The sequence below is a fragment of the Sceloporus undulatus genome, unplaced genomic scaffold, assembly GCF_019175285.1.
Source record: "Sceloporus undulatus isolate JIND9_A2432 ecotype Alabama unplaced genomic scaffold, SceUnd_v1.1 scaffold_14, whole genome shotgun sequence".
Taxonomy (NCBI): domain Eukaryota; kingdom Metazoa; phylum Chordata; class Lepidosauria; order Squamata; family Phrynosomatidae; genus Sceloporus; species Sceloporus undulatus.
In genome coordinates this window covers 1,188,242-1,212,210 of record NW_024802936.1, presented here as the reverse complement: position 1 = coordinate 1,212,210, position 23,969 = coordinate 1,188,242, and the positions used below count along the sequence as shown (strand labels likewise).

The 23,969-nt window shown below is 38.9% G+C and overlaps 1 protein-coding gene and 1 long non-coding RNA gene across 2 annotated transcripts; one reads left to right on the top strand and one right to left on the bottom strand.

The window, feature by feature from the left end:
* Nucleotides 1-1,849: 1,849 nt before the first annotated feature.
* Nucleotides 1,850-16,594, bottom strand: LOC121917269 (clusterin-like protein 1). The gene is made up of 8 exons (XM_042443051.1): nt 16,558-16,594; nt 15,768-15,944; nt 11,894-12,042; nt 10,238-10,405; nt 8,692-9,127; nt 7,565-7,702; nt 3,116-3,330; nt 1,850-2,223 (listed from the first exon to the last, which is right to left on the bottom strand). Exons 2-8 carry the CDS (start codon nt 15,865-15,867, stop codon nt 2,044-2,046), a joined length of 1,386 nt encoding a protein of 461 aa, XP_042298985.1. The 5' UTR covers nt 15,868-15,944; nt 16,558-16,594; the 3' UTR covers nt 1,850-2,043.
* A 1,814-nt stretch (nt 16,595-18,408) lies between these two features.
* On the top strand, nt 18,409-23,481 carry LOC121917268. Its single transcript, XR_006100993.1, has 3 exons — nt 18,409-18,589; nt 19,687-19,896; nt 23,407-23,481. It is a non-coding gene; the product is annotated as an uncharacterized LOC121917268 (long non-coding RNA).
* Nucleotides 23,482-23,969: the final 488 nt, after the last annotated feature.

The window sequence follows — 23,969 nt, the reverse complement described above, 5'->3', positions numbered from 1 at the left end:
AAAGTATAAATCATATAAAGAAAATTGAATGGAAAACATGTTATAATTTAGTCAGTAATATAAGCATGATACTTTGAGGACAGCTTTGCATGCGTGCTCTAAACATGATACCTGTTATTTTCCCCAGTATATGGTTATCTCCATCATGCAGAGAAGTATGGCAGCCTACATTTCTTTTGCTGTTATTTTCCTGCTAAAGTTTAATATTCTGGTTTGGCTATATGCTATCTCTGGGGCCTTAAACATTGCTTGAAAGCATTGGACACAATTCTACATTTACCAACCCCACCCCAGACCTACCATATAATTGCTGAAGTCTCCCCCCTCCCCATGGCCCTTTCATTGTTGATGGAAAGCATAGGGGATTGCAGACACATCTAGCTATATCCCCACAGCCAAATGCAAAACGATTACCAGGGCTCAGAGCCACATTATTCTGTAGAATCAGTATGTAGAGAGAACTTGTAGCACTTTTGAGACTAACAAAGGTGCTACAAGATCTCCCAACATGCCAGGGCTCAGTTTTCCATGTACCCTAGGTTTCCACTGTGGTCCTCCTGAGCTCCTCAAAATAAAGCAGGTTCCACAACTGAAGCAGAGAAGCAAGACTAGCTGGAATCATTAGTAAGTTAAACTACTTATCAATTTTGCAAGATCTCATGTCCAACTTGAAAATAAATTTACTGATCCCTTATTTAAATGTTACCTTATCCGACATAATAGGATGTGTTCATTGGTACCATTCCACAAGTGCAAGGTATCTATCACTTGTAGAAATGAAATTGTCATCTTTGCTCAAGTGTCAAATCAATATTCTAAACCTTCATTAGCCCTTGCTCAGCTCATTCACGGTAGGTATTACTTGGGCTAGTTATGCCAGATGTTCATGCTTGAGCATCCATAAGTGGAAAAATGCCACTTCTTCTATTTTCTCTGCTATTATTATGTTGGCTAAAATTCCAAATAAATGAATTGTATGTGTGCATTTCCCTCCTCTCCCCGCTCCTTTGGACACACAAGCCAAATACTAAGGAGATACATTTTCAGTTATATCCAGCTACAACATTGATATTCTTCTAGATTTGCTTTTTAGTTTTTACCAATACATTTCATCTATTTGAATAAAATTATAGAGAGGATTGGGGAGGTATATGCATAGTACTATTAACATAAATTTTCATAAATCTTTTCTCATCTGCAATCTCTTCAGTAAAGGTAAATTGTGGCATATGTTATTTAAAAAAAAGTGTGCTGGGTTCAAAGTAGACCATGATTTTCCAGAAATCCCTGCCTAGAGAGAGAAACGCCACATTTAACTATCTGAATAAATTTACAGAATAGTTCTAAAAAGGACATTTCAACACTTTTAATGTAAGAATACTATACAATCTGTATCAATGCCACAGAGATGCTTCAGGATTACTACTGGATCTTTACTCTAGCAAAACACATTAGGCTTCCAAAACTTAATGCCTAACATGGCAATGTACAATAAATAAGGACAGGAATTATAACAAAAGTTTTGTTAATCACCATCTTATTTCCGAGACTTAGCCTTAAGTATCAGGTCTACTCTTATACAGTACCATTTTCATACACCAGGTCATCTTGCAAAGGCATCCTACTCACATAGAAATGATCCATTCATTTCCTTGCTACCAATAATGCAAAATACTAATAGTATTTTTTAGCATAGATGGAACTTCATACATACATGACACTACACACAAAAGAGAGGTAGCTACATGCTTGAAGAAGGTGAAATCCTAAAGTTTGCAGGAGTACAAACCACCACCAGAGGAAGGGGGGGGCTTTAGAAAACTTCTAAAGAAGGAAAAAAACCCAGAGTAGTTCAATGTAGTTGAATTCAGATGGCATTGAATGATGGCTAACATTTGTATAAAGGGGATGGGACAGAAAATGCATCCATCACACTGTATGAGCCTGGAAAATATACCTATCATGTGCTGTGTAGAAAGTTGGTCAAACATAATGGTTTAACTTTTTTTTATTTGTAATGTGAAAAGAATCAGCTTTCCATGTCTAGAAATTTTTCTTGTAAAGTTGTAAAGCTTTTCCAGCAACATACTCAATAAATTCAGAACTCTCAGTGTCTAGATCTTGGGGGACCTTAATTGTAAAAGTAGGTGAAGTCAAAATATTCACATCTACCACCGTTTCATTCAGACTGGAAGCTTCACCTCCTTTGGAATTTGATGATACCTGAAAACAATACAGGTTGGAGTGAGCCAACAAGTTAACTGGCATAGAAACTGCCAATATCTCCACACAAAATCAAAAACCTACATACATTGCAAAATAACATGTCAGCTACTGCATTAGCACCATGATGTAGTAGATGAAAGCAATAATATGCTATCATAATATGTCCTCTACTTAAAATGTTGTCTAAAATCATGTAGTTGGATAAGTTTTCAGTTTTGTCACCCAATGAGAAAAAAGCAATGGAAGTTGATGGCTTCCATGTCAGCAAGGTGATGAAGCATGCTGTAGGTTCTAGGATAAACTTTAAAGAAGCTATACAAAGTGTTCAGTCTATATAGAGTAAGATTTCAGTATCATGGATGCCTCCTTTAAAGTTCAGGCTAAAGCCTGGAGTGGATTCACCATCCCACTGATATGGAAGTTACTGGGGAAAAGTTCCGAACGACTTCAGTGTTATATGACTTGCAACCTATGTGGCAATAAGATTCATAATATTGCCTCTGGCTTGAGCTCCGATTTTGTTATATTGATCTAAAGAAGGTGTATGCCAGCCACTAGCAAAACTCTTTTCATCTTGAAAAGTAATCTGGGGTCATTCAGACCTGTTAGTGCCATTTCATTCCTTTCAGACGGTGATTCAGGTCAGTTATCCATCACACTAAAAGGATTTAGAGTAGGTTACTACCTAAGCTCTGGAGTTTGAGATCATCAAGGGATTGTCAAGTCTACTTAAAATCTACCTTGACCAGAGCTTAGTATTTTCAAAGAACAAAAATAACACACCCCCACATTTCCCTCAGGTAATACCAGAGTGGTAAATGTCAGTCAAATGGAGAGAACAGAGATCATTGTGCACTGGTTACTTGCATTTTTAATGTATGGCATTTACCTTTACTATATTGAAAATGTTTTCAGGTCCAATGGTCATGTTGGATAGCTCAGAGACCCAGCCAAACCTTTCTTTCATTTTATTCAACAAGTAGGATGTGTCTTCTGTATGGCGCTGAACCATCTGGAGAATTTGTTGATACTGCTCACTAGAAATATTGACCAGCTTAAAAGCATCATCAAACTTGATATGTAGTTCAGGGACATTGGGGCAAACTGTACAAGAATCAAACAAAATGTAAAAACACTCATTTAAGAAGATTCAGAAGTTGTCTAATGAACTTAGAAACATTTGCACATGCCATGTACCTAGTATTCAACTGTTTTTCTTTTCATTGAATAGGTGAAAGCTGGTGGCTTCCATATCAATGAAGTGATGCTTTCACTGGTTTCTAGTCCAAACTTTAAAGGAGGTACCCAAGCTGCTGAACTTTATTTTCTTCCACCCACCCAAAAGGATAGTTCCTTTAAAATTCAGACTAAAGCCCAGAGTAGTTGCACAAAGTTGTTGTTCGCAACAACCCTGAATACATTTGTTTGGTTGGGATTCATAGGCTTGAATCCAGGATCTTCATCAAACAGTTGAAGGGCTTCTTCTGTTTGTGAAAGAATTCTGATCCAGTGGAGCATTTCCCCTGGTGCACAGGGAGAGAAGACTCTCTTTGACAAGTCCTCCCTTTCAAGGACGTAGCCAGGATTTTGGGAAGGGGGGGGGTCAAGACTAAGTGCCACCATTTTGAGAGGCTAAGAGCCCCAAGACACAAAAAGAGGGTCGAGCGTTTACCCTCGACATCTCGATGGCACCACTTTAACTTCCGTTATGGCTTCGTGCAATGGAATCTTGGGAACTGTAGTTGAGTCATCTGTCAGGTGCCACAACAAACTACAAATCCCAGCATTTCACAACATGGAGCCAAGGGCAGTTAAAGTGGCATCAAACTGGATTATTTTTTCAGTGCAGATGCAAACTGAGTCCTTCCTCTGAAGGTGTTTACATCAGATAAATTCAGCTCGATAAAGCAAAGTGCAGCTGCTCCAGCAATGAGCGGCAGCCACTCTGTTCATGCTCAGAGACACTCTGCTCATGCTTTGAGACACTGTATTCCAACATCTGAGCTGAGCTACGAACCCAGGCTGCATCCACACATTTCATTCCCACTTCCAAGAGGGATTTTTAATTTTGAGACACACACACACACACCTTTTAATTCCAAGACCTATCTATCTATCTATCTATCTATCTATCTATCTATCTATCTATCTACCATAATTTTTAATTCCAAGCCATTATACGTTCCTTTCTTTTTATATTAAACAAACCCCTTTAAGAGAATCCTATTTTGGGAGAAAGGCAGGGTATAAAATCAATCAATAAAAAATTATAGTGCAATAGTCCATCAGTGCATGGCTTACATTATAAGACTTTATACCTTTATACGTTTAAAAACTATTAAAATCACAGTAGGCTCAGAGTGCTACAGAATCATGGAATCATAGAGTTAGAAGAGACCCCTAGAAGGGCCATCCAGTCCAACCCCATTCTGCCATGCAGGAACTCCCAGTCAAAGCATCCTCAACAAATTATGTAATGGAGGTGTCCATCTACATTGTAGAAAGATATACTATAGATTAATGCTATGGAAAATCACCACCTTGAGTCTGTATATTGGGAGAAAGGCGGGATATAAGAAAATAACAACAACAACAATATCTGGGTATTGTAGTTTTGTGAGACATTTAGCCTCCTTTGTCAGAGAGGTCTGGTGGCACAACATACTACAAATCGCAGGATTTTCCATAGCATTAAAGCAGTGTCGAACTGGATTATTTCTGCAGTGTGCAGCCTTATTAAACTGCAGTTCCCATCAGTCTGTGGTGCTGCTGGATGATGGGGCCTGCAGTCTAGCATTGCCTGGAGCAGGGCCATAGGACTCCACAGCCACGATTCATCATCTTAGATTGATTCCATATATTAATTAATTAATCATAAAAACATAGAGTTAGAAGAGACCACACGAAGGGCCATCCAGTCCAACCCCATTCTGCCATGCAGGAACTCTCCATCAAAGCATCCCCAGTGACATGCTGAAAAAGGGCCAGCTAACTGTATTTTATTCTATTTGTCTTTTAAAAAAGAGAGAAAACAAGGCTGGAAGGAAGCCTCTTGCCTTTTTGCATCACAGACCCACCTCTTTTTTGTTGTTGCAAAAATCCAGAAATGACTGTTTTTGAAAACATGAGTCCATTCTCAGGAGAAATGTCCAGAGTAGAGTCTGAGTCTCCTTTCTCTGGACTTCCAAAACCCCAAACTGACCCTGAGAGCATCTGGTCTGACCCCCAACTCAAGGAAACTTGGAAATCCTGAAGGTTTAGATCAATTACTGAATTATTGAATTATACAAGGCATAGTGGTCTCAGGGTTTTGCTGAAGCTCAGTACAGTGCTCCCTCGGGTTACGAAATTAATTCGTTCCGCCGCGGCGTTCGTAACCCGATGCATTTCGCAAGCCGAAAAGGGCTTTCCGTTAGTGCTGGCAAGCCGCGCGTTTGAATTTCGCGCCGAAAAAAAATTCATAACCCGAAAAAACATTCGTATCCCGGAACAGTTTTTTCCAATGGAACTTTTTCGTATCCCGGAAATTTCGTAACGCGATCAATTCGTATCCCGGGGTACCACTGTATGCAGAAGCACAACGTTATTTTAAAAATATTGTGCATTAAATTACCTTCAGTCTATGTCTATGAGATGCATATGAAACATACAGTACATGGATCTCATCTCCCAGTATATCCCATTAGACATACTGTATATAAATATACCAAAATCTGAAAAACTCCAAAATACATCTAATCCTCAGCATTTTGGGTAAGGGATGATATTATTATTATTATTATTATTATTATTATTATTATTATTATTATTATACTATATTGTACATGGATATAACAGCTAAAAGTTAGAAGTGACCTTTTCTTTCTTTTATATTTCCTTTTAGAAGCTTCCTTCCTTCCTTTTTTCTTTCTTCCTTTCTCCCCTTCCTCTTCCTCCCTTTCTTTTCCTTCTTTTCTTCAGTTCTCCCTCCCTCTTATTCTTCCTTTTTTCCCTTCCTTCTTCTTCCTTCTTTTGCAAAAGGCACACAAGGGAGGAAGGGGAAGGAGGAGGAGGAGGAGGAGGAGGAGTGGAAGCCGGACTCTGAAGGAAACAAAAGCGAAAGGAGTCACAGGGACTCTCTCTCTCTCTCTCTCTCTCTCTCTCTCTCTGAGCTTGCAACTGGCATTCAAGCTCCTTCCTCCTCCCTCCTCCCTCCCCCCTCCAATAAAGCCACGGAGCAGAGGGAAAAGGGGAACTTTTGTTTTGTCTTTCCTCTGTTCCCTCGCCGTGGTTTTAATGGAGGGGAGGGGGGGAGGAAGGAGCTTGAACGCCCCCAGGGCCTGATACGGGGGGTCCCGACCCCCCAACCCCCCCTGGCTACGTCCTTGTCCCTTTCCTTCTGTCCACTTTGCTCCCTCCCAAAAATCTTTTCTACAAATTAAAGTCAGCCAAGCTCATTTATACTTCCGGTGCATCTTTTTATGTACACAAAAACACCATGCATTAGAAGACAGAAGTCATCATATGCCCACAGTTCTCAGAATGGTGAGGGTTTCCTAGGGTGCAACATTTATTGCATATGTGACTTGACCAATTTAGCAGCCTCTTCTTATATTCACAGAAGCAGTGTAGGAAGGGATTCTGACAAGTCTTTGCAACTCACCCATCAGTTCCGTTTGTTTGAACCAACAATTTCATAGGATAATAATAATTCCACAACAAAATTAATTTGACATTTCAATAGGTGCATTTACTAAAGACAAACTCTAGTATAGATTGTAATATATGATTCTCACAGATACATATATTTTGTTGAGAAGGAGGATCATAGCCTCATGAATCTGAGCAGCTAGGCAAGAAGAAAGGTTTTTGCTATTCCCCTAACTAAGTCTGCACTGCAGATTTAATGCGGTTAAATAATAATGCAGTTTGACGCTGCTTTAACTGCCATGGCTCAATAGTATGGAATCCTGGGATTTGTAGTTGTGAGATAATTTGCCTACTCTGTCAGAGAGCTCTGGTGCTCCACCAAACTACAAATCCTGGGATTCCATAGCATGGGCCCATGGCAGCTAAAGCAGTGCCAAACTGCATTATTTCTGCGGTGTAGATTAGACCTAAACAAACGCTCTTCATATGGTCTGCAGACAGACAATTTTCTCTAGAAGATGAGTGTGACTAAATATTACAAATAAAACAAAATCGAGCACACTTCTTAGGAAAGATTTAAGGAATCTCTCAACCTAATTTTCATCATCTCGTAACCATTGTGCATGAAATTGCTCCAGAGTTGAAGGAAAATGTGATAGAACATATAGAAATGTATAGCCCTGCAATTAGCTTGGACAGGGCAATTTACCTCGTATAAGATCATCTTGACATTCGTGGCATCTCTCATGGAACTGAGGGCATCCTGATAAGTTCTGACGTAGCTGATTGCATGGCGTTCTTTCATGCCCTGATGTGTTCTTAGAGAACATCCCACTTTTGTTGGAATCTAGAGTGGCATACACAATACACATACCATTACTGAGGTACATAAAATTTGCCACATGAATGAGGATGTAAACAGCATTAAATCAAATATGATATTGGGTGAGTTATATCCCAAAGCAAGCATGAAGGCAGCCGCCTTGAAAGCAGCCAACATATTTCTCAGGGCCAAACAAGGGCAATTTGACAGTGCGGAAAGAGGGGTCAGCACCAGTTATGTAGAAAAAGAATGGCAGGGAACCAGCATTTAAAAACACAATGTGTGCACCAGTGAGCAAACCTGAATTCTTCCTATACCACCACTATCCTGTCAAATCACTTTCCTCTTTCTTAGCATGGGCTATCTCTGGCATCAAGAATCCTGGCTGCCAGGAAAACATCTGGGGGAAAGAATTATGAGAAAGTAAGAGAGGTTTTTACATTCCTCATTTAGGTTTTATTTTACTTAAGAAATTGTACTTCACACACACAAATACACACATCCCTACCCCTTTCTATGTGATTCAAAGAAATTCCATATTTGAACACTGTAAGTTTTGTGTCTAGCATGGTCCATATCTGTGTAATCCATTCCACATCATATTTCAATAATTATGATATTTTAAAGCTTTTCAGGACACAACCTCATCTCTTCAAACATCCCTATTCAAAATAAAGCCACAATAATGTATGAATATATTTAGGTCTACCCAGTACAGTATAATAATATACAATACCAGGGGTTCTCAAACTTCGGTTCTCCAAGTGTTTGACACTTCAACCCAGAATTCTTAATCTTTAATTAAGACTAGGGCTTCTGGGAGTTGAAGTTCAAAACACCTGGAGGACCAGAATTTGAGAACCGCTGCATTATAACTATGCTGGCACTGCAGCAATGTTACACCAGCCTAACAAGCCAATGTATTATAAATGCTTAGGAGTGGAGTCAAGATTTGGTTGCACCAATATCAAAATGTGAATTATACATATCCAACAACTTTAATTTGCCTTTACCTTTAAGTTGCTCTACCAACTCTCTTGCACTTTCTTGGTATCCTTCAAATGCTTCAGTAATCACTTCACCAACACCTTCTAGGACAGTTTTGCTGAAGTCAAAAACGAGCTGAAGGAAGCCTGGCTCTTTGGGAAAGCCAGTGTTTCTTGAGGATTCCTCAGGAAAAGCTGGCAAAAAATAGGGGTCTATAAAGTCTGGCTCAGACATAAAATACATTTGGAAAGACTGGTCAAATTCTTTTTGCATCTGTTTGAAGAAAACAAAACTTTTCTCAAAGATTGTGCCCATGTCAGATAACAGCTGGTTAAACAGGTTCTCCATTTGTACAAGTTGGGCATCCTCTTTCTCAGGTTTCTGATAAAACTGGAGGTCTTTCCCTTGAACTTCATACACAGGAAGTGATAATGGAGTCATTTTCTTGAAAAAGTCTTCAATCTATGAGGGGTAGGAATGGGGAGAAAGCATTTGCTGTCAGCAAGTCAGTCAAATGCAGTTCTTTAGAAACTTTCACAAAGGACTACTTCAAATTTACCCACATATAAATCTCAGCCTTTTGGGGATAGACTACCTGATGTCTTACAGATGTTTTGGATCACAGCTCCCACAATCCCTGATCTTAGGCCATGTTGGCTGGAGTTTATGGCTAGTACAAAATATCTCAAGGACTAGGCCACTCTCCCTTGAGATGTACTCTGATCTAGGTGTGGGCAGCTTCAGAGATTGTTGGACTGCAATCCCCATGAGCCTTAGTCAACATAGTCAGTGGTAAGGGATGCTGGGAGTCAATCTGACAGCATCTGGAGGGCCTCAGTTGCCCTCAGTACTAATCCAATAAATGAGGATAGCTGTACAAATTTTACCAAACAATAAATCATGGCCAGAATCCTCTTAGTTAGTCTCAGCTAGAGTAGACCCATTGAATCAATTGTTCAGTGCTGAGCCAACACACAGGAAAATATAAGCACTTCTGTAGATCTATTCTAGTTAGGACAAAAATAGGATTTAGTCCTATATATGATAATCTGACAATGATTATCATTACAGAAAATTCTAATCCAATATATACACATTTCTAATTCTGATAATTCTATGGCATAATCCTATGCATATGTAAATGGGAGTAATAGTGACTTCTGAGGCCTGAGAAGTGTTTCAGCTCAGTCATGACATTAATTCACCTTTACAGTCAATTTTGCAGCGCAGAGGAAAGTTGTGTGGTCTGTAGCTATGATGGAGCCAAGCTAGTCTGCACATATCTGATTATATCTCTCAGTCTGTTCCTTTTAATCAAAGGGAAGATCTTCAAAAATGTGTTCGGCACAGCACAAGCATCTTATCACTGAAAATCCTGTTTAGCTCCCCTTTTCATTTGGAGATTCTAGCAATCATTGCTCTTGATTTTAAAATCTATTTTAACATTTTTTTAAAAAAATGAGACCTGGTAAATTCTACTCATTTCTTATGCTTTGAGAGAGTATACAATGACAGAAAGGAATGTAATCACGCAGCTTCCCCACCACACTCTGTGCAGCACTCACAGGTTACCTTCTTTGTAAATGTGGAAAAACCGTGGCGACAGGTAGTATAAAATCTCATGCAGTTGCTTTCAAGACAAGATTTGCATTCATCCCATAGATTCTTCAAAGATCCCTGGCACATGTTTTCTTCTTCTTCCAGCCTTTCTTTCACTTCATTCATAAGTCTCACAGCCTCCTAATGAAGAAATTAGTTATAGTGACTAGATTTTAATTGGTGTCATGATATATTTTATTTTATTTTTACAACATCTGGCTCAGCTCAGCTCTGTTATAAACTTCCTCCTCAATTGTTATGCTCTGTTCTTAAAATACTGATCTAGCCTAGTACTCATAAATTGTTTGCGCAATCATCTTCAACAGATATTATCTGCATTTCCTTTTTCAAGGATAGTGCCAATTTTTCCTGTTTGAAGCTAAAACTAGAAAGTAAGTAATGTTAGATGATGCAACAAAATCTCTTGAGTGTGAGGAGAAGGGCACAGCGTCATAGAAACAGAGAAAGTTGCCTTCAACTGAGTTGAACTTCACTATTATTTACTCTGAATGACAGTTTCTCCAGTTTCAGGCATCATTCTTTCTCAGCTTTGAGGTGCTTGGGATCATCTGTGAGCAAAGGATGTGTCCCATAGGTGAAATGTGACCTTCATTTAGCTGGCTCTGGGGACAATTATGACCATATGGCTATACAGTGGGCCCTTGGTATCCACTGGGGTTTGATTCCAGGGTCCCAGTGGCTACCAAAATCTGTGGCTGCTCAAGTCTTATTAAAACAATGGCATAGTGAAGTGGTGTCCTTTATACAGGTACAAAAGACCAAAATAAGATTTTTTGGGGGGAATGTGTATATTTTTTGAACATTTTCAAGCTGTGGATGACTGAATCTGTGGATAAAGAATCCATGGAAATGGAGGGCTGACCGTATTTCTTTTTGAGGTGTTGTGCTTGATTACAACAGTCCAGCTCTACCCTTCCAGTCCTGGATTTGACAGTAGATGGGTATGTTTGAGACTTTTTCCAATCTAGTCCCCTCCACATGGGTTGAAGGATGAGGGAGCACTACTGTCACATACATCCCCAAACAGCATGGTTGTTGGAGCTCACAACATGAAAAATAGCATGTACATAGCATGCACATTTCTATACCGCTTATCAGTAAACTCAGCACTTTCAAAATGGTTTACAATCTTCCATAGATCATAGGATTTTCCCCCAGTATGGATAGGACATCATATAAAATAAAGAATACAGGATAAAATAGATGGGATACCACAGAAAACAGAACTGGAACAAGAACTACAGGAAATAAGAGGCTGGTTCAAATTCAGCGTTACCTTCTCATATAACAGCCCTACCCCATGTTCATGAGATATGTGCATGCATGTGGGCATATATGTGTGTCTCCAAGTCACCTGCAGACTTATGGTGACCCCATGAATTTATTTACTCCTCTTTTTTTACAGTATGGCTGCTAATAGTGAAGCACACCCATTTAAAAATCAGATGGAACAGACCCTCCAGTCAGAACTTACATGGATAAAAAATGTTTTCCATCTATTTCTGAGTCACAAGGACAGCATTTAGAAAGAATAATGCACTAACATACTTCTAAAACGTCATTAGTCCAACACTGAAAAGAGTTTTTGCATACATATTAACACATTACCTCTTTTTCCTCACTGCTCTTCTTTAAGGTTTTCATCAAATCCATGTGCTTGACTTCATTTCTTTCCATCATAATTTTCATCTGCTTTATGCCAATCAATGCTTTCTTTACCTCTTCATCTACATATTTTTCTCCAACATCAGACAAAACTAAGGAGGAAAATGTCATTTAAAAAAATGAACCATCTCTTATGTTGTGACCTAAATACTGAATTGTAATTAACACATTCCGGTTAGATAAAAAATAAATAGTAGTGGGTCGTTGTATTTCTGTCTAACAAGATCAAAATCCCTAGTGTATATAAAAGCAGAGAATATGGAATCCATCAACCAGATGTTGTTCATGCTTCTCAAATGCTCTATGTTTCAACTTAATTGATGCATTTGTTTTAAAATAAAGAATCTTCCTTTTTCTATTTAGAAATATAATTTAAAATTTATAAATTATATTTTATACAAATCAGCAGGATTGTGAAAAAAAATCAGGCAATGTTCCTAGTGGCAAAGTGCCAACCAACTTCATTAGCAATTCATCTAGGCCATTTTGGCAAAACAAAAGATGTGTTATCAAGCAGAACTCTGAAATGTGTAACTTCAATTTATTCCTCTTTAATGGAAATTCCATTCCTATCCAGTGGAACTATAGAAATAAGTACACAATTTGTCACATATGAAACTGCAAACGGGTGTTTTCATACTGCACCCTCCCCTGAATTGTATCTTTGCTTTTCTTTCACCAAGTAGCATTCAGTTTTCATCAGCCCAAAATGATGTAAGGGAATTCTGTAGCACCTTGAAAACTAAGTAAGAAAAAGAAATTTCTAGCATAATTTTATGGATTCCATGAAAGCTTATACTGGAAATATATTTTCCTTTCAGGGGTGAAACATACAGGCAAAATAAAACTGCTTCCCACCATTTTGAAGCTGGAGCATTTATATGACACACACCTCCAAAGTGGGTGGAAATATAAATGAAACTTCACCCAGGGCTAAAAACCAGCACAAAAAGAAGCCAGGATACTCCAGCTCAGCTGGAAAAATGCATATCTTTGCACCTACACATAAACAGCCCAGTGCCAGTGTGGGGCTGTGGCAAAGCAAAGAAATGAAAATGCGACAACTCCAAAGGATGTAATTGTAATGTACAGAAAACAGAAAGTCCAATGGGGGGCGCATGTGGCTAAGAGGGCATTCATGGGGGCATCCATGATTGTGCTTTGCCAATGTATCACTTGCACACTGATGTACTGATGCCCTGTACTGGTAGAGCATCACATGCGCAACTGTGTGCAATCAAAAGTACAGCCATCCAATGGAATGGCACCTGGATAGGAAGAGGGAAGAAACTGGAGTTTGCAGATGGTGTGTTTGTGTGATGGTGCACATGCATAGTGGGAAGGTGACCCAGAAAAAACCCATCCAGCAGCGTGGCTTGACAACACACTGGTCAGTCTGCCCATGGATATCTAGCCTGCCTTGGGAGCAGGCCGTACAGACAGTGGGATTTTGACAAACTTTCAGAAAAAGCACGATCGTGCTGCTATTTCCTTACAACTTCTGCTGCTCTCTGTGTCAAGGGTGCTAAAGAATTCCTTTACATATCTTTAGGCTGAACTAGACTAACATAGCAGTCCCTTTGACTATATTTTCATCCACTTGTTATATTATAAGAGCAGTACGTAACTTTGTTCTGACAGAAGATACTTTTTGATAGCAGTTTCTCCACTTCCACTGGCATGTACTGGCACAGCCTTCCTCACCAAAGTCTATCCTGTTGGTCACAGTACCATCCTAAACAGTGCAGGCTTTAGCACAGGAAACTGAGAGTAAAGGTACATTTTTACAGGTGGCACTTCTGCTAACATGGAGGCACATGTTTTCAAATATCTTCTTTCTTAACCTCCCCATCATAGCTCATAATCCTCAGGAGAACTTTTTCAGGGGTGGGGGAAGGATGGACTGTAGGAATACATTTCATAAATTCCTTTGTGTGTGTGTATCTGCCTTCAAGTGGCCGGTGGATTTATGGTGACCCCATGAATTTCATAGGGTTTTCTTGGGAATACTCAAAGGTAGTTTTGCCAATTCCTTCCTCTGAAATATAGGCGCGGTACAGACCACCCAAAAAGGGTGCCCTCCCAGCACCTGTTTTTCCGCTGGAGGGAAGCCGCAGCCGCCACATTGGCACACTGGTTACTCAAGTGCCGTGTGGCGCCATGCAGATGCCACATGGCGCTTGCGTAACAATGGCGGCACCATGTATACAGAGCACTGCCATTTTTACACCCTCATCACATGCTAGGGTTGAGGGTGTGTGGCCGGAGTGCCTCGAGGCAACCCTAGCACATGATGAGGACGTTGCAAAGGGCCAGTATGTACCGCCCCATAGCCTCCAGCACCAGTCTCCCATTCAAGTACTAACCAAGGCTGACCCTGCTTGCCTTCCAAGATCAGATAGGATCTACTAGAGTGATGTTGAATACAAACCCTAGACAGAACTTAGAAAAGTTACTTTTTTGAACAATAAGACTCATCATACCCCACCGTGGTTAGTCCAAAAATGAACTTCCCCAAATTCTTTTTCTGTATTTAGGATGATCATGTGTCTCCTTGCAGAGAACAGTCCTCTTCTTTTATTTGAGAGGTTCTTTAAAATAAAGAACTATAAGAGGGTTTGGCAGCTAGACAGCAGGCTGAATGGCACACATGGGTCACTTGGTCACAATCTTCCCACTACAGATATATGTATACAGTAACTATTTCTGAATTTCCATGTCTGTGATCCAAATCACATTGCAGAAATAATCCAGTTTGACACTACTTTTGTTGGATACTTATTGAAACTGAATGCCTATGGGAAGCCCACAGCACAATTTGAATGTACTAAAACCTTCCTTCTTCTGACCCACAGACATTCCTATATAGAAGCTATTTCTGGATAGGATTCTTACAGGAAAAAAATTCTTTTATATACAAAATTGTATGAATATAACTAGCTGTTACAAATAATCACAAGTGACAATGAAACATATGTAATTTCACTGCAGAACCTATACAGATTTCTTTCCATATGGCTTGTACTATTTCATAATAAGAATAAGGATAGAGAAATCAGACAATATTAATGTACTGAAATCCAGGCTACAATGGAGAGATATGAATGGTCTTTATGGGTACCCTTGTTAATTGGTATCCTTGTTAATATTAAACTAATATAGATGGTTCCTGTCTACTCTAAGCAACCTCACTTCTGTCCGTCGGTTTTAACTATTTTTAATCTGTATTTTTATTTTTATTGTTATTGTTCATGGGGGAGGGTTAGGGGATTATGTAGGGTTGGTTTTGTTTTGTAATTTGTATTCTTTGTATTTTGTATATTTTTGTGTTTTATTGAAATGTATTGTAACCCACCTCCATCCATAGGGAGAGGCGGGATGTAAATGTATTATTATTATTATTATTATTATTATTATTATTATTATTATTAATGTCAAAGTAAACTATTCTCTTTATTTGATTTAGAGATTATTCTAATAATTCCATAATTAGATAATGCACTCAAAACTTATGGTTCCTGTTAATAACTATAGAAATTAATATAATATAGCTAACACACCCTGGTTTCATACTCGCAGAAGGTAGCATTGCTATTAAAACAGAACAGTTAAAAAAAAAGGATGAAGGGATAACTAATCTGTATTAGTCAGTCATGAGGTTATGTCCCTAGTGAGGATGTAGAAATTCTCATGCTTAATTCTGAACCTGTTTTTTCGTGTCCTTATGAGTCTCACAAGATGGTGGCCATTAAAGAGAAAAGTGTAAAGGAAGGAAGGCAGGCAGGCAGCTATTCAGGCAGGTATAAAAAATACATACCTTTAAGGTTTTCCACATCATTTAGTTCTTCTTCTTTGATAGGTGCACAGTGATGTCCTTTCAGCCATAGTAAGTACATTAAGATGAGTAAAAACTTCATTTTTGCTGTGTTAAGAATGATTACAGTAGAATATCTTGTGCGTTATAGTTTTCAGGTGCCCTTAGATGGAACTCTCACTAAGAGAATTAATAAAGAAATATTATGCAGTTAGTTATCTTTTCTCTCAACATTAATACACAGTTTTGAGATCAATTTTTGTCTCCTGATTCCATGTTCTAATGACCCATTCAGTTTTATTTAAAATGACACTTTACAAGGGCATGAAAAGTTTTAATCAATCTCCTATTGGAGTTAATGACAAAATCTCTGGCTAATCATCATCACTGCATGTTCTAGAATACTATATTCACCCATCAAATGAAATTAGTGGCGATTTCAAATTGCTTACCTTGGGCTGAGTTGTTCACACAGTCTTTACTTTCTCATTGATATAAATACATTTCTGAGAAGACTTTTTTACTTTTTGAAATTTCCTATTATACATGTATTTTCATTTATTGAGGAGAATGGCACAAGTTTATTTTAATTTCTCCTTTTTTTAAAAAAAGAAAAGAAAATACAGTATACCACTTTCATATTAATAGTAACAAAATCAACTGCCACATAAACATACAGCTGTAGGTCATTGATTTATAAATGTATGCCCAGTAATGGCAGATGGCCAGCACATTTCTTTTAAAAGAAGAAAAATATCAATTAATCATAGAATCTCCAAGACACTCTATTTACCATTAGTGCCGATGTGTCCTCTTGCAAATTTGTTTCTGGCCTCAAGAAAGAGCAGGGCTGTGTGCTGTCCTAATTTCCATGAGTGTCACAGATTTTGCCATGTACTACTTATCCAGTGACAAGGTATTTAATCCTATTAATGGGATGTTTTCCAATTAGACTCCAGGATTTGTCTGTGCTTACATCCAAAAATAAACACTAGAGGGAGTATGTGACACAATTGTGGGAAAAGATTTCTTATTTCCCTGCACTGATTATACAGTACTAGATGTAACTGACCACAGAACTGCTCTTTTAAGCCTGTGATAAAACTTTCGTTCTAGGCTCTCTGAAAATATAAACCATATATTTTAAAACTAGCAACCTTTCTATGGTATAAAGTATCTACAGATTTTATCTGGGGTACTTTGGAGGTAACTATTTTAGATGAACTCAAGTTCTTCTTAAAATTCTTGAATGTTCTCCTTGAGAAAATTTCAGTTCATCCCTCTATTTAAAAAACAACAGCACCCCAAATGTGTTTTATCACCCTGTAATAATTGTAAAATTAGAAGGTGATTTCAAGTGTCATTTGGTCCAATCTGCTGACACTGCAGGAATCCATACCTAAGCATCAGCAGATGGCCGTTCAACCTTTGTTTAGAAGCCTTTTGAGGTGGTCCATTCCACTGTCCAACAGCATTTATCATCAGGAAGTTTCTCTCAAACATTTAATCAGAATTATCAGTATCACCTATTATTATATCACCATTTTCTGCATAGTAGACCTACTTCATCCTTGTTCTTTCTCTTACTTCAAACATAGATGGAAAAAATGCTTTTATTATGCTTAATCTTTCTTGAAACCCTAATGTCATTTTGAGCTTTCTTCTTCCTGTCCTTCTCCCTACAAATATTGGCTATTCAATTAGACTTTGTGCTTTGGCCATTCTTCCATTTCTGTTACATGCCTCTTTTTAATCTCAACTCATCCAAAATCTTCCTATGCAGCCATCATGGGGCAACCGTTGTACCATACTCGGAAGCTTCAGTTGGTTCAAAACATGGCAGCGAGACTGGTCACTGGCTCTTCCAGGACCAGTCACATAACACCAATTCTGAAAGATCTCCATTGGCTGCCTATTCGCTTCCGGGCACAATACTGTACAAGGTGTTGGTTATTACCTATAAAGCCCTATATGGCTTGGGCCCAGGGTACTTGGAGGACCGCCTCTCCCCATACATTCCGCCCCACACACTCAGATCTGCTAGGAAGCAATTGTTACGTGTCCCAGAGGCAAGATATTCTACCACCACTCAGAGGGCCTTTTCTATCTCTGGCCCCATCCTCTGGAACTCGCTTCCGAATGAGCTCCGCTCAGCCACCTCCCTGGAACACTTCAAAAAGGGGCTTAAAACTTTTTTGTTCCAGCAGGCTTACCCCTAACATTCCATGTTGCCTCCTTCTCTCTCCTCATTGTTCTTGTAATCTTGTGCTAGTTGGAAAAAAAATTTAACTGGATTTTAACTGTTGTTAAGATATTGTGAGATTTTGTATTTTTTTGTATTTTAATTTTTTGTATATTGATTGTATTGTGTTTTTGGCTGTTGTGACCCGCCTTGATCTCAGGAAAGGTGGGCTAAAAATAAAGCTTTTATTATTATTATTTATCATGTTTTTAAAAGATGTTTCCTACTTTTATTTCTTGTTGGAGTTGTTTGTAATATTGCCTTCAGTATCTCCTTTTTAGGAAGCTCCTGCCCATCATGAACTCTTTAAGTATTTCTGAGCATGGGATCTCAGCCAGTTATTTACTTAAGCCTATTGAAACCTGCCTTCTTAAAGTCCAAAGTGCACATCTGACTACATTTAGCTTGCCCTTTCCTCTGTATGATAAATCCCAGGATGATGTGGTCACTTCCACCTAAGCTTTCTTTTTTACTTTCTACCTCATTGACCAGTTGTTCCCTATTGGTGCGGATCAGGTCCAAGACAGTTAATCTCCTTCATGCTTCTTCCAGCGGCTGGAAAGTAAAATTGTCAGCAAGGCAAGTAAGTTATTTTGGGGACACATTCATAGCAGAGTGTGATTTCCAACAGATACCAGAGTAGCTGAAGTTTCCTTTTACTGCTGCTTCTCTTCTTTCTAAATGTTTAGTAATCTGTTATAGAAAGGCATTTTCCAAGTCTTTGGTCTGTCTCAGAGGTCTGTTTCTATGGGGACTCTAGTTACAGGCCATGCTCCCCATGTATCTGTTTTTATATGCATATTGTTGCACTTTATAACTGGCAGTTAAATTATACAAGCAGTTACAGAATAAGACAAGAATCTTATAGGACATATTTTATGTGATAAAATTTGAATTACTGAAACTAAACGAATGGCAAGGAAATGTGTAATTCCAAATACTGGGGGGGGGGGGGGGGGAGGAATTAATATAAGCGGAAGAATTCCTTCACCCTGAGCCACCCAAGCTGTGACACAACATTCCAAATTCCAGTCCCAGAATTCATGTGACATGGTTTTTTGCAAAGGTTTGTACATTCCCTACAGTATGGATATAATAAATCTAGTAATAGAGTTGGGGGTGGGGACACTCACTGACACACAAAAGTGTGCACAAATATTTTGTGGGTATTAATCAATTATAAATGCAATTTCAATAAAGACAGTTTAAAGCCTTTAAAAATATGCAACAAGCTAAGAATGTATCAAGGCCTAAATTCATTTGATGGTCCCAGCCAATGCAGACCAATTGAATCCATGGCTAAATGTTAAGTCAACATGCGTATGTCTCTGATGTCTCAGAATTTACATTTCTGAAATGATTGGCGGATAGAAACGTTAATACTGTTTATCTCTCAGAATTCAGGTCTGGCATGTGCTGTTATCACTGAATTTGGAAAAATCAGTGGTATCAGACTCCACAACATTTCACAGATCAAAAACGGTACACATGTGGCCAAAGAACCTCAGAGTGTGGACAAGATGGCAAAAGTTATTAATGAGGAAGAACACACAAGCTAGAAAAAGTTACAGCAGTTTGCTGTTGCATAAGTCTACTGGGAAGGACAAGTTTCAGCCTTTCTTCTTCTCTCCCCTTTGGATGAGTTAAGTGAGTGCAAACTTTGCATTTTGAATTTTGTAGCAATGGAAGTAAGCAGAAGATGAAGGGGAAAATAGGAGCAGAGAGGAGAATGGCACATTTTAAGCAACTGAAAAAGTGGGACAACAAAATGATTAATTGGGACTGTTCCTGACAACCAGCAGAAGAAGAGGAGCAGTACCTGGGGAATCCAGAGAAGGAATTGGATACATATCAAAAGATCAGCCCAGTAGATCAGCTTTCAACTGTGGGGTAAGAAACAGATTCTTGTAGGGGTGGAGATATTAACAGCACTTGACCACCCCAGTGTCTCATATATCAATCACTGTTTATCACTTATATTAGTAGTGAGGAAATGGCAGTCTGGATCAATCAGGATTGCTAGAAGGCTGGAGAGGTTTTGGTTCCTTACTAAAACTACCATAACCTTGCCCCCTTTTCCCTGATCTCACAGGACAGGGACAAAAAGCTAAGGTCCAACTTATCCCCACACCTGCTTACTCACAAGATGAAATGTATGGCAATCTAGATTTAACATCGACTTTCAGTGTATCTTCTTTTCTTTAAAAATACATTGTCTTATTAATGTGTGTTTTTACAGCTGCTTCTAGAAATATAACTACTTTGCTGCTCAGTTATTACTAGCATATAATTTTATAATGCTTTGAAGTTCTTATATGTAAACATTGGTTACAGTGGGAAAAGAAGGAGTTTCAATGAGTGGAGGGCGGCAGGAAGAACAGGGCATGACTACAGTAGAAAAAGCACAGCTTGGGAATTACAATTATATTTATATTTATTTATATCCCAATCTCGGACTCAAGGCAGTTTTAAAAAGTTAAAACAGATACAGCTAAATTTTTTGCACTATACAAAAGTAAATAACATAATTAAACTATTAATAAAATTAAAAGTGGTTAAAAGCATAACCATTAAGAAGACGAACAACACAGCACTTCAAAGGCACTTTCCCCCTGAGCAAGCAGCCCTTAAAAGCCTGCTGAAACAAAACATCTTCAGCTGCTTATAAAAGGATAGGGAGTAACTTCACATCACACATTTTGCAATCCCAGATTATACAGGGGAGGGAGGAGGGCTGCTGCTGCTTTTAGGAGACACAAAACTGCTCCCATAACATCCAGCTTGGTCTTTGCCATGTCATTGAAAAATCCTGGCAGAAGTATATAATCCTTGTTTCCAATCTATGAAAACCCAAAGGTGAACTTATCATGGACCTTCTGGGGCTGAGAGTGTGTAACTGTCCCAAGATCACCCACTGGGTTTCCATAGCCAAGAGGGAAATTGAAGCCTAGTCTCCAGAGTCCAACACTCAAACCACCACATTACACTGGCACCCTATACAGACATACAGTATCCCTTGACATTTCATAAATGTAAACTAGGACATGTGTGGCCAAGTAACATCAAAGTGTGGGCAAGATGGCAAAAGTTGATAATGAGGAAGAACACACAAACTAGGAGAGGGTGCAGTAGTTTGCTTTTGCCTGAGCCTACTGGGAAGGGCAAGACACAAGAAACAGTGGAACAATCTTAAAGCAGCTGAAAAAGTTAGATGACAGAGGTTTAATCAACAGGGACAGTTGGAAGGTATGCATAGATGCTATATCATTTAATATATTTTTAGACCAGTGATGCACAAATTACAACATGTAGCAGCCAACCCCATTTTGTGGCCCTTGAAGTCCCCCATCAGTGTGCCAAAGCCCTCATTTTAAAAAATGGTATGTCCCTAAAAAATAACATAAAAGCCCCATAAATATGTGGGGAAAAAACAAAATGCCCCCACTTACTTCTACAAGCACTCCAGAATGGGGATACTGCCCCCAAATACTTCCATTTCCTTCTATATTCCTTCCACCGTCTCTCTTTCTCAAAATGGCAACAGAAAGTGATCCAACAATTTTGAGAAGGATTGCAGAGGAAAACAGAAGTACTTGTGTTTGTTGTGCGGAGGGTGTGGATGGGGGAAATTGGCCCTTGTCCCCCCAAGCAGTTGTTTACCCTTGTTTTAGACCATAATTTATTTTTTGCAATTTTAAATTGTCTGAATGTTGTTGTTTTTTGTACACCAACCCCCAACTTTGGATATAGGGTGCAAACTAAATATTATAAAAATAAAAATAAAATGCCTACTATTCTAAAGTAGAATGTTAACATGACACAGTCTTAGACATGCCTATACGAGTGCCCTCTTTTTTATTGATGGAATTTCTTTCTCATTCAGCTTCCAGTGAACTCAGGGGAGGTCCCCAATTGCTCTTGTTTTATTATCAGAACAATTCTGTGGAGGCTGATTGAGCGGAAGGGGAAAGAGCGGTTGACCCAAGGTCACCTAATGAGCCTCATGGCTAAGTGAAGGTTGAACTCAGGTCTCTCTGATCATAATCTGTTTTCTAATCCAGCAGGTGGGAAGCATGCAGTCTTCTATAATTTGTTGGACTGCAGCTCTTAGCATTCTTCCCATTCTTCATAGGCTATATTATCTGGGACTGCTGGGGGTTGCAGTCCAAAAATATTTGTTCGGCCACATGATTTTCAGTCCCACTCTAATCTCTGGTGTAAGAACTAGATCTGTGATGGAGCAGTCTAAAGCATGCTGCTTCAAGTAACAATATGAATTCTAAATACAGTTGACCCTTGGTATCTGCTTGGGTTTTGCTCCAGGACCACACTCCATTAGATACCACAATCCATGGATGGTCAAGTCTCATTATATACAATGACATAGTAAAATGGCAAAATCAAGGTTTGCTTTTTGGATTTTTTAAAATACATATTTTCAGGCCAGGGATGGTTGAATCCTTGGATGCAGAATTCATGGATACAAGGGGCTGACTGTAGATGAATTAGTTCTGAATTCAACAGCAAGGTTCTTTGAACCATTGGCCCTAGCAGGAGTTTCTGCTTCAGTCTTAGGCTGGCACCAGCTACATCATATTCAGCTTTCTTTCAATGTATACCCCCCTTTTGCTGCTACTTCATCTGTGACTATCAATATGGATAATTTTTTCCTCACTACCACCAGCTGTTATTAATGTTCCTTTGTCTCCAGATTTTTTTAAAAATGGCAGACATATTGTACAGGCACAACGATGGCACCAATCTCCATCAATTGAACTCTGAGGCTGTTGGATAGGCATAGTTTAGCTTAGGGCAGTGTATAGGGAGAGCTACCCAACTATTAATCCTGTCACAATATCCTTGTTACTTGGCTCGCTCAATGTCATGTTAAAATTCAGAACAGATTGTGTTTTAGGGATGTCTCGCCTGTCGTCATCTGTTTCTTATAAATGACAATTAAAAGGATATTGGGGGAAAGGATGGCATAAGTCTGCATCTCACTTTCACTGACTAGGATTCATTTCCCCATGTAACTTGCCACTTTGAGTCACGCTGCCCTCAAAGGCAATGAAGCATAAGCCAATATATATCACTTTACATATCAAGTTAAAAAGTAGCTATTATATCATTTCCACAGGCCCTTTTAATGTATGAGCTGATTTACAATATGTCTCTTATATATCCTCACAGCATTCCCATGCTTCATTCTATTGTATGAGCTAATTTGCTGGGAATGTTTTGGGTGTGGTAGATCCTGCCTCGCTGCAAAAGATTAGAAGAGGAGACAAGTCTTCAAGTCCTCTGTAGATGTTATAGAGATGTTGGCGTGTTATGCTGATTAAGTGTTGGACAATTCAGTCAATGGTTAACTTTTTTCCTTTCTTTTCTTTTTTTTTACAGGCTGGAAACACAATTAAAGCTGACTTCAAAAACTTTGGTGCTCTGGGTGGAATAAACTCTCTAACATAAACTGGAGCCATTGTCTCACATTCTTACAGCAACTCTCTCCATTCCAGCACCAGCTCCATTTACTCTACGTAAGGAAGACAACCCCCGCCCCACCCCCCACCCCCAAAAAAACAGGACCCAGACTCTTTAATAAGCCCAGATGGTAAGTCTGTCCATATATCTACTCAGGCAATACTAGTGCAAGGTCTCATAATGTTAGCATCAACATCAAAGTTTTATTTACTTGCTTGTTTTCTGGAGTGATATTCTCTGTCATCTGCTAACAACTGCCTCCTCCATTCAAATTATCTACACAAAACAATAAAGGGACACAAATATAACATTATAGTGAGCACCATTCAGACATTTTATTATCCTTATTGGCCTTTCTGAACAATTTTGTTGCTTCCAGCATTTACTGGATGAAATCACAAAAGTTCATTCACTCAGATATTATGAAAATCTCTCTCTCTCTCTCTCTCTCTCTCTCTCTCTTTGTGTGTGTGTGTGTGTGT

Coding starts and splice junctions, on each gene's coding strand:
- LOC121917269 (XM_042443051.1), bottom strand. CDS start 15,867: ATGAAGTTTTTACTCATCTTAATGTACTTACTATGGCTGAAAGGACAT. Junction 9,128..10,237: donor TTTCCACATTTACAAAGAAG/GTAACCTGTGAG, acceptor TACCCCTCATAG/ATTGAAGACTTTTTCAAGAA. Junction 2,224..3,115: donor ACATTTTCAATATAGTAAAG/GTAAATGCCATA, acceptor TATTGTTTTCAG/GTATCATCAAATTCCAAAGG.